At 45.5% G+C, this 10,413-nt stretch overlaps 2 protein-coding genes across 2 annotated transcripts in view; one reads left to right on the forward strand and one right to left on the reverse strand.

Moving 5' to 3' along the window:
- T265_08265 (hypothetical protein) overlaps positions 1–5,892 on the forward strand; it is a gene marked incomplete at both ends in the record, with an annotated part of 6,732 nt that extends 840 nt beyond the window's left edge. The window contains 2 exons of the mRNA XM_009174013.1: positions 2,926–3,264; positions 5,764–5,892. Of these exons, the coding sequence (XP_009172277.1) occupies positions 2,926–3,264; positions 5,764–5,892 (468 nt within the window). The remainder of the gene's footprint in view (positions 1–2,925; positions 3,265–5,763) is intronic.
- Positions 1–10,413, reverse strand: part of T265_08264 (hypothetical protein) — a gene marked incomplete at both ends in the record, with an annotated part of 108,892 nt that overhangs the window by 19,497 nt on the left and 78,982 nt on the right. Inside the window, 3 exons of the mRNA XM_009174012.1 lie at positions 4,686–4,789; positions 9,136–9,509; positions 9,619–9,673. Of these exons, the coding sequence (XP_009172276.1) occupies positions 4,686–4,789; positions 9,136–9,509; positions 9,619–9,673 (533 nt within the window). The remainder of the gene's footprint in view (positions 1–4,685; positions 4,790–9,135; positions 9,510–9,618; positions 9,674–10,413) is intronic.

Below are 10,413 nucleotides of genomic sequence, written 5' to 3' on the forward strand. Positions count from 1 at the left end.
CCCGTCCACCTTTACTCTTTTCTTTACAATAAGGCTTTCAAATAAATCATGGTTGTACGGCAGTGAAGCATTGGTGTTGAACACCGATGTCATGTTGTCGATGATGATGATGATGATGATGCAGATGATCAGGCCACAAGTTTTACCGGAAGGCACGGACTTTTTTGGGGGAATAATCGAAACCTGCCCGCATCCGGTGACGCCTTGCTTTCTCTTCTCCACAATCGATCGACGCGTGTCTGGCATGTTTGAATATCTATTGGACGAGTCGCTGGTCGTAACATTGCCTTCTACGTAGACCGATTTGGAAAGTTCATAGGTTCAATTCATTAGCACTGTTCGGTGTCTGTAAGCGATGAGGAAGTAAAAAAACACTGGCAAATTTCCAGCCCACTTGCTGTGCTGATCAAATGTTGCCTCGGTCAGCTAAACAATCAAATTTGATGTGTTTTTCGGGTCGAGATGGGGGAATTTTTGTGGTGCAAGAAGAGAACTGGTTGAAAAATGAACAAATGCTCCAACCCAAGCCCAAAATGAAGCTTTACAGTAGTTCACAGCGAGAATAATTCATTGGACAACCGAACCCAGTATTACGGTAGAACACAATTACCGGATCAGAAGTAATCAACCGACTAATTTCACGCAGGTAGTAAGATCACTCAACCAGGGTAGCCACACCATGAGTCCAAACTAGCACCAAGACACCTGTCAGAGATTTGTTCGCCTCACATATAACACACCGACTTCGAAAGAAAAAAAACACGCAACTTTTGAACCAATAAGAGCATCAATTGCGACAACCCTTCACCAATGAAACCCATGGACCCATGACGTTACACACAGAGGTAGAGAATGAAATCAATAACATTCCGAGGAATGGGGGGAAATGTCTTTAAAGAGATTATCGTTGAAAACCGTCAACAAAATTTGCCTTTCGTCCACGCGGGTCAACCGTTGTCCGTCAGCGGATGGATTACCAAGTGTTTCGAAGCTAAACCAAACCGTCCCTTTTTCTGGCTTACCCCCGAATGGCATGAGGAGACGGTAGTTGTTGTTTCGAATGAAATCCACCTGTATTTCATGTGATAATGATGTGAGTACAGTAAAATAATGAGACGTGATCCTTACGCGCATGCTGAGGATGGGCTACCTGAGTAGTGGGCTAAATCAATTAGAAAGTAGCTGGGTACCGACAGCACCACAGTGACTTACTTATCATGAGACGTTTTCACACATACTGTGTGTGTGTGTGTGTCAAGCACTCAACACTTTGAAATACAAACCTATTTGGTCGACGGGGAAAACTCAGCGAACTAAAATGAACCATTCACCAAGAGCAAAGGTCACCAAACTACGAAGAGAAGCGGCAAGTAGTGACATTGAGGAATTCGGAGAAACGGGACACCTTGGAACTAGCCGAACACATCCTGGCCGAGACCACATGTGCAGAAACAACTCTGGGCCAACAACAATGTGTGACGGAATGTTGCTCACAGCCATGCACCTGGTAAATCAAGGGGACAGAGTAGAAAGTCACCAGCCACGCTAGGTAGAAGGGGGGAATAACCCAGGGCTGGTAGTGAGCTGAATTATTATCCAATGCAGCAACTATAGTTCATGACATGCGAGTCTTTGTGACCACGTGAAGCCCACCACAAAACATGATCGACTGATATTGATTAGTGCGCCACATAAGACAAAAAACGAAGCGAACTTGCCTCCTAGTGACAGTAGACATAGTGGCTGAATACAAAAAAGAAAGAAGTAGGGGGGGGACGAGAGTTCGGATACAAGAATCGGTGTGACCAGGTACAACGTAAAGGGGGGAGGTGAATAAAACCAGAGGGAATTTCTGTAACCCAATGTTGACCTGAAAAATTCAATTTACCACACAAATAACTTAGACATAACTTCTGGAAAATGGTGTAGCTCGCAGCTTTCGAAAGATTCAAGGCGCCATAAACTGGATAGATTCTGGAAAGAATCTGGAAAAGCTGCAAATCACCTTGTAGGTGTGTGAAATATGGCAAAATGACAACAAAGAAACTCTTGATCTTCCAAGATTTGGGGTTAGGCATGACAAATGGCTCAAAAAGCTTCCTCCCGGAGTATGACTCCGGACGGTTTTCTGCGCACAATAGTGTCAATATTAGGAACAGTTAGCCGGACGAAGAAGTGTTATCCCCAAATCTTCGATGTAAATATCAGGGGAGCGTTCAAAATTAGGTAAAGGATGGTACGGACCATCAACTATCGTCTCCCAATCCCTATTGTGGGGATTGGACACCGGGAAAGTGGACAATTTCATCCAACGGGTCACCGGGTGGAACTGATTCTAGAATGTTTTTCGCTGCAAGGGCACTTGCTGTTCTTCCTCGAAGAAAAGATATGCCCACAGAAATTTACTGAGCTACCAACCGAACACGTGACTGTCAGGTCACCCCGTTCATGGGGACAAAGTTCGATTGATAAGCTAACCCCCTAGCAATCATGCGCCTGTTACGGTTTCTGGGTCACATTGTGTTTTAATTCGATCTCCCTGTCTTTTATCTTCCCTCGATGCAACTGGTTTATCTTGATATCTGGTGACAGGTGCAGACATACGGGAAAAATCAGTTGTTCAGAGGAACATTCTAAATCCTGCTATGGAAGTTTTTCACCCGAAATTTAAGCACAACGAAATATTCTTAGTGTTCATGCTCATGAAATGCAAGAACATGATGGTGCTGATAATTTGCAAACCAATTCGGAACGTCACTGCCTGCTTTTCAGGGGGATTACTTTGCTCTGAAAAGCCACAAGTTTTCCGTTCGCCACTCGGTGTATTCTGTTCGCAATGATACTCGACGAGTATGCTGTCTGCTCTGACGATCTGCAGGGTCCACCACACCGCAGCTACTTTTTTGAGTATCTACCGGCAGACAGCAAACACACCCTGATAGCGCAGACTCACTGCGAGTAAAACATCATTTCGGCACACACACTTACATCTTGGAGGCAGCCTTATCGAGGAAAGTGGCCTGTTTGTGGACTAGTATACCTCGAACAGCTGTAACACCCTTCTGGTGGTGCCTGGCTGCCATGTCACCCGAAGGAAGCACGAGGGCTGGGATACTGTCAGGTTGCCCAAGCCTAGACAGGGGAATTCGAGAGGCAGAGGTCGGGTTCGAACCACGGACTTGCCGGTCAGTAAATTCACGCTCTGACCACTTGGGCCATCTCGCCTCTGAACAGCTTGCGAATTCTGGTTTGGTTTTCCAAAAGGTTTGGTGACATTCGGTAGATTTATTGCTAGGCAACGTTTCGCTTTTCACACAAAAGCTTCGTCAGGCCAAGTGACTAGGTTCCGAGGTTGGTGGAGATTTAAGGCGGAAGGAGAACCAATCAGCTAAATCAAGCTAAATATCTGTTGGGTATCGGCCGAGGGATTTTCGGTGGTTGAGCAAGTGCTGGATCGGTGGGGAAACCTACATGTGTTTGGGTTCAACCTAGGGTCTAGTTCTTCTGGTTCGGTTCATTTGATGGTTCCTCTTGAACTTCGTTTGAACCTTCTGTCCATCTGTGTGATTGAGCTAGTGCTAAGATAGTTGTGTAAGGGGGATGCTGTGACCTTTGCTCGGGTTGGGATTTCCACCCCCACCCTCCGGTTTTTTCTAATGATCCTAAGTGGATTGACAACCACATGTCACGTGTCAACTCGGCTTATCTAAGACCGTTTTCCGTACACTCGACAGTTCCACACCCTCGATTCTATTCATTTAATGAAAGACAGACTCTATCTGCGGGATAATGAAACATTGGTTTCCAGCTTTTTTTACCGGGACGTGAGCAGTAGGGTTCCAGAGAAGATGTATAAGCTGATTCCATACTTTGGGGGCACTGATTAAATTCTCTAGCTAAACACTTTGAGAAGGCAGTTTATAGTAGTTGAACAGATTCACCAGAAGTGCTTCAAACTTTGGAAAATGGTAGCATACCAGATGGTTTATTCTTGGCGTGATCATCATCACGAGAAGACATCCACAGCCAAGTGAGAATGCACAGTCATTTAGAGCTTCCAACGTACACAGCAGAAACGGAATCATATGAAGTGGACAGCCTATTGAACGAGATTACCTAAAGCTAATCTCACCAACAGAAAAACTTCATTTTGGCCGACAGACGTCTCATCTTCCTGTTCATCTCAGCATTTCCGTTCGTTTCTCCGAAAAATATTGACAGTAATTTAAAATTAGACTAAATACGATTCTCAAATGTCGAGAATCTTTCCACTTAAAGCATTTTCACTTCGGTATTTGCCTTCGCAGCATGAAAAATTGCTTATCTGTTCATTTTTCAGGTGACATGCGATGGCAAGTAGCGTCTTGACGTTCAGCCATAGGGGTATCACGCACCAAAGGCCTCCGCGTTTTCCAAGAAACCTGTTCTCATATTGTTGTTGCTGTCGTTGCCTAAATACCTCAACTACTGCTACTTTCATTGGCTTATTCCCGGTCGATTCTCCACACAGTGGATGTTTGCACAATCATTCAGTTGCGGTGGAAACGGTGAAAATTACGGGAAGTCCAGCTAATGTGTGTCCCACTCCAGCTGTGAGTTAGTTTGGTATCGGTTTTTAGGGGGTTGATTACAAGAAGTTGAGCCACAAATTAAAGGTGAGAGCGCCTATTTGTTGTCGTACTTACGATCTGCTGCTTCGTTGCGGTAAACGGCAATCCACGGACGCGCACCACGACTTGTTCCCCGTGAGTCAGCTGACTCAGAAACTCCGACACCAGTGGTTGGTCACCTAATTAAGCATAGGAACAAAAGTAATTATAGCAGAGTGCCTGTCGTGAGCCTCATCTGGACAGCAAGAGGTAACAGGACTGACTGGTTGATTCAAAATGGAACGAAAATCGATAAATGCGACAAAGGTCGGCCAAACTGAGGAATTGACACAAAAGGGCACAGTCAATATCAAACGTGAACTGATTGTTTGACGGATGAATGGAACCATATTCTATGCGTAATTTGACCACGCCACTAATCAGCCACTCATGGTTCATATGGTCTAGGACTTAGCTACCAACTAGGGGGAGGGGTATGAGTTCGAATCATCTTAGAGATGCGTATGATGCGTTCTTGTTGACCCTCAGGCACAGATTCGCTTCACTTACGAAGTAAAAACTATCCACCACCCCCTTGACACTACAGTTTAGGCTATGGAACCAACAATTGACCACCGACGTTTTCCCAATCTGACGTGTGACATGGTTCGTTCGGCGAAAAACGCACTGCGTGTGTCAGAATCCTTCATTGGAACTGCTCGAATCACTTTTATGGTTTCGTGCTTGTTACATTAGCAGAAAGTATGGCAGTGGATCTCAAGGGTGGTGTGTACGGGATCAGGTCTTTGACGGCTGATTTCCCAGAATTATTTCTTCTGTTGGACGGTGTCCATGAACTTTCAACGAGTTGATGAGAAACGGGTTGTTTCGTTGTGCGGATGACGTACACCAAAGCAACCCAGGCCGGGTAGCTGGCTTAAACTGAATGCGGTTCATGTGATTAGAAAATAATGAACAATCTATATGGTACCTAAAGTATAAAACAGTACTATCCGGTTGATCACATAAAGGAAAAACTGAGTCAGTACAGCCGTTTGATCTTGAGACTTGCAAAAGGAGTCTGGCAGAGTATACACTCATTTTCAAACTAGTTTGGTTTTTTCGAGAGACTCGCCTGGAACCCAGCTAAATCTCTCGTTTGTGATGTTCTCAGGAAACTGAATGTGCTGCACCAGGCCGCCTCATGATTCAGCTGATACGATACTTGAGATATCATGATAGATTGTGGGACGATCAAGTAGAACATAAGGTTGACGGAAACCCGGGGACTGTGCCTACCTGATGAGCCCCAAAAAGGGCGAAACCGGTCGTGGGCTGTCGGTGGCAGTTCAGCAACCATATGAGTAGTACATTACAGTCTGGCAGATTGTCTAATTCACGTCCAAATAACTCTCGCTTGGATAATTCTCTACCTGATTTATTTTTGCGGTTTGGTACACACATCAAACGTAGGGTTGTGCTTCTACTAGACCGAGATCATTAAAAGTGTCTGCCCTCTGCTACATCAGTGTTCTAGTGTTGGTGTGAACACTCCTGAAAGTCAAGTAGAACATAAGGTTGACGGAAACCCGGGGACTGTGCCTACCTGATGAGCCCCAAAAGGGCGAAACCGGTCGTGGGCTGTCGATGGATTTTCAGCAACCATATGAGTAGTACATTACAAAGAGTCTGGCAGAGTTTTAGTCGGTAAAATAAACCACGTCAACAAGGGCAACAACACCGTCTTCAGTCGGCCTCAAATCGCGTGAAACTTTGTCGATGAGGCGAAAACACAGAACGCAGCTCAGGACTTTCGGATAAGTCAAAAGTAAACTGATCGATGCAGTGGTCACAGTAACATTATCCCAATGAGGGCTTACTCATCAATGGTCGAAGGACGTTAGGTTCTCTTGATTGGACTGCACTACTCGATCACCTTGAGTGATCAGTGAAGTTTAACGCTTTGTCTGGTCCTAGCCAAGTGAATTTCTCAGTGACGAACTGAAGCTTCTATCGTGTAAAGCCGTGTCGGACTTTGGACGAATGTTACTCATCCCCTCTCAATCGTCTTCTGTTAGTTTTGTTGACATACGGTTTCGGTTCTCCCTAAAACTTCAAATCGTTTTAACGAGTTCATTGTGGGGTTGTTCAGATGTAGCGCCTTTTCGGTACCACTCGCAGAAAGCCCGGGGGATATGATACTGCCAGTATGCTCAAGCGAAGTGCCGCAGTTGGGTTCGAACCACGAACCTTAACCACTGAGCTATCTTGAGTTTCCGGTAGCATAAGACGAAAAGCATGAATTTTTCTCGAGACAGCTTTCATAAGCAATGACTCTTCTCACTGTTTTACTAAAAAATCCCATCTCATGCTTTTAAAAGGCATTTCCAAGGAAGAATTTTGTTTTTTATTTCCGTTTTTTACAAATGGAGGCTGTCTTACTAGCGGTGGTTGAACAAGAAACAAGTTATAGTCTAAACGAAGCACACTACTTATAATGTTGCTGAAAAATGTTCCACCGCCCTCGAAGAGGCCCATCAAGTAGGTGCAGTCATCGAGTTTCTCTCAATCTTATGTTCCGGTTGGACTTAGATCGGACAAATACTGTCGTTTGTTTTATCAGAACCAAAGATAGTACCTGCCGGATACATGGATTACTTACATTCACGAGAACCGGTGTACCAACGCCTCTTTCCTGACTAGGTGGTAAGTTACCAACAGCCGAGCACACTTTTATATATCACGTGTTTTTGGAATGCTATAAAGTGAGGTCAGTCCAGCAAATACTTCGAGTTACAGTCATGTTACGTCCAAGGAACGCAGAAAAACGAAATCTGTCAGGCGGAAAGCTGACACTGATTTGAACAGTACTGGTAAAAACGTTTGTCACCACAAGCCCTGCTGAGTAGATTCGGATGACTGCAAACGCTCTTCATCTTCTGAGGAAACTGTTTTTACAACAAGCCGACAAACTGGGTCATATTTCGCAGAAAGTGACCGACCACAATGCTGAAAAATGGTAATATGTAAACTTAGAAAAACTGCAAAGGCCACCGGAAGAAATAGTATGATCGGAGAAGGTTCGATTCGCGAGGTGTCACCATGGTGACGTTACCATAATCGCATGCAGTGATCCTATTGACCATACGGGGTTTAGCGCACTGTGACTCCGACGTGTCATCAAAACCTGACTATTCCCCCAGTTTTTCAGTCATCTAATCCACAGGTCGCATTTTCACGCAAATACGCACACGTACGCGACTGTATTTGCGCTTTGTTGGGGAAACTATGGGCTCCGCTCTCACGTTAGATCTCTGGTTATGACAGCTCAACGCAACTACACATGGGACATCGATTCATTTGATTCCACTCGTTCCGGGTCCGGTCGTCCCGGACAGACCTGACCTGGAACGAGTGGAATCGCAAGTTAGCAGAGGGCGAAAGAACAATCACAGTGCCCGAAGCCGATGCAGGCTCGCCAACTGCGCAACCGATGACCATTGGCTGGATGGATCTGCATTTAGACGGTGCCAGAGTACTACAAGCTTTCGCTATAGCAACGGCAAATGGTTCCTAGCAGCACGAGTGAAACAACCTTGCTGATTTCGGTTCCAGGACGCACTGTTGAGTGGATCGCAACTAACTTTATTCGTTTTCGTTCCAAGGCTGAAAGTTTCCGAAGTGAGAAGACGTAGGAAGACAATACAAACCAGTCTGCGGTTGATGATGGTTGTCCTCTGTTCGATCTGAGTACGCAGCAGGACAGCTAACAAAACGGAAACGCTTTCAGCCAGAACGAAAATGAAGTGGATTGGACCGGATGGTACATCTAAGTCTCTTACTGTGTAATGCTGCGGTCCAACCAAGAATTCCCCATGGAGCCGCAATCTCCAAAGTTGTTTCACTCGTACTTATCGAAAGTGCTTGTGATTTTAAGGGAAACTTCCCTTTCTGCTGATTTCACAGCGTAAGACGGTAGTACGCTGTCACGACCTGACTACACGTGTCCACGAGAACGACGCCCGCCTTCACCCGTTCGATGATGTGTGCGGCAAACACAGACGCGTACGTGTGCGAATTCGTGTGCGAAAATGTGGCTTACGGACTCGGTGACCAGAAAACTAAGGGAACGCTCGGGTGCATGCCTAAAACGGAAGGTACATTTCACCAAATTTAGTTTAAGTAACGCCTGCCTGATTGCTGGAGAGCCACGTATGTTATTCCGTAGAAATCCTCTCGAAAACATCTAACATGGTGCGTCTGAAAGTGGAGGAACACTGCGTGGGAAGGGGTTACAGATGTCCAAACACACGATGAAAACAAGAGAGACACAGTGGATAATGCAGGCTCTTATTTTAAAAGAAGTTCTATCGATCGCCTATAAATGGCCATCGATCTGCGACACATTTTAAACCATAGACCTGTCAAACTTTCGGCTTGAAGACTGACAATCATAATGAGATCAGAAGACAAAATCAAGGTTGCTTAGAGGTTTTTTCACTGCCGAACAGTCGGACTATGCTTCGAAAGGGAAAATGTGACTTACATCCAGCACATTGTATGAATTCCCTAGCAGAGGCTGAGTAAACCTGAAGTGTGCTGGGTTTTGTAGGTGTTTGTGCCTGCTTGTCCTTTGTCCCGGCTCGATCTACGCTTTGCTGTGTATCCTGTGGGGTCTCGGGGAACAGAGCACCACAGAACTGATGCTGGTGTCGAGCCAAAGCGAGTTGAGCGTTGAGAGAGGAAGTGAAGGCGACGATGGCAGTGTTACTCCGTCGACCATCCGTAAGACGAATCGCCACACCACCGGGAATCAGATTCAACCCGGTGAAAAATCCTGCTATTATAGATGGGGTAGCACTCCAGGGAACTTGCCGGACTTCCACAACACAACTGTCTTCTAAGCTGATTGTTTTTGGGCTGAACAGAACGGAAAACATTGGTTAGTTTTGGCATCTATGTTGTTTACCTAACAGCCCATGTACATCTACCAATGAAAACTCCCCAGAATGTTGCCCAGGTAACTTACAAAACTTTGTGTTCATAAACGGAGCGGATAATTTGGGGTTCACATATTGGGACTCCTGAAAAACGAAAAAGCAAAACGTTAATCAGAATGATAAGAAGTAATAAAACTTGCGATTTTAACCTAACTGCATTTGAGGAAGGCTCATTCAAGGTGGTGAATTTCTTCGAGCGGAATAGAGGACTGACATCCGTCTGTGGATTTACTGGTGGCATCGAACCACACGTGAGCTAGAGGGAGACACAGATAGAGTTTAACCAGAGCCTGGCATATTTGGGCCTGTCATCCCAAGACTGAAAGCTCTCGCAACCCGAACGGTGAACGTTGCGGTTTCTCACGGATGTGCACCCGCTCGCACCTGCGTATAGCGCTCGGGTGAGGGCTGAAAATTCTACCGTGCGTTTTCTTCGTAAATACAGGGTAGAGCGCGCAAAGAATGGCATGACAATTCAAAATTCATTTCGTGACTGATGTCCTATTTCTCACGGTTGGCCACTTCCAGAGAAAAGAACATCGACCGCTGGCCATTTCAATTGGTAAACAGGTAAATCGACATCTGGACGACTTCAGGTGTGTTGCTTTCCGGGAGGGTGATGATAAAAGCTCAGAAGTGTCTATACGATGTCCAAGTACATCTGTCTCGCTATTGATGCGCGAAGCAGTCACATTCGGGCTCAGGCACACCACAGAGTACAACAGCAACTGCACTTTTGCCACCTATATACTCCATTCATTCATTCATTCATCCATCCATCCATCCATCCATCCATCCATCCATCCATCCATCCATCCATTCAT

This window comes from Opisthorchis viverrini, assembly GCF_000715545.1.
Source record: "Opisthorchis viverrini unplaced genomic scaffold opera_v5_210, whole genome shotgun sequence".
Classification (NCBI taxonomy): domain Eukaryota; kingdom Metazoa; phylum Platyhelminthes; class Trematoda; order Opisthorchiida; family Opisthorchiidae; genus Opisthorchis; species Opisthorchis viverrini.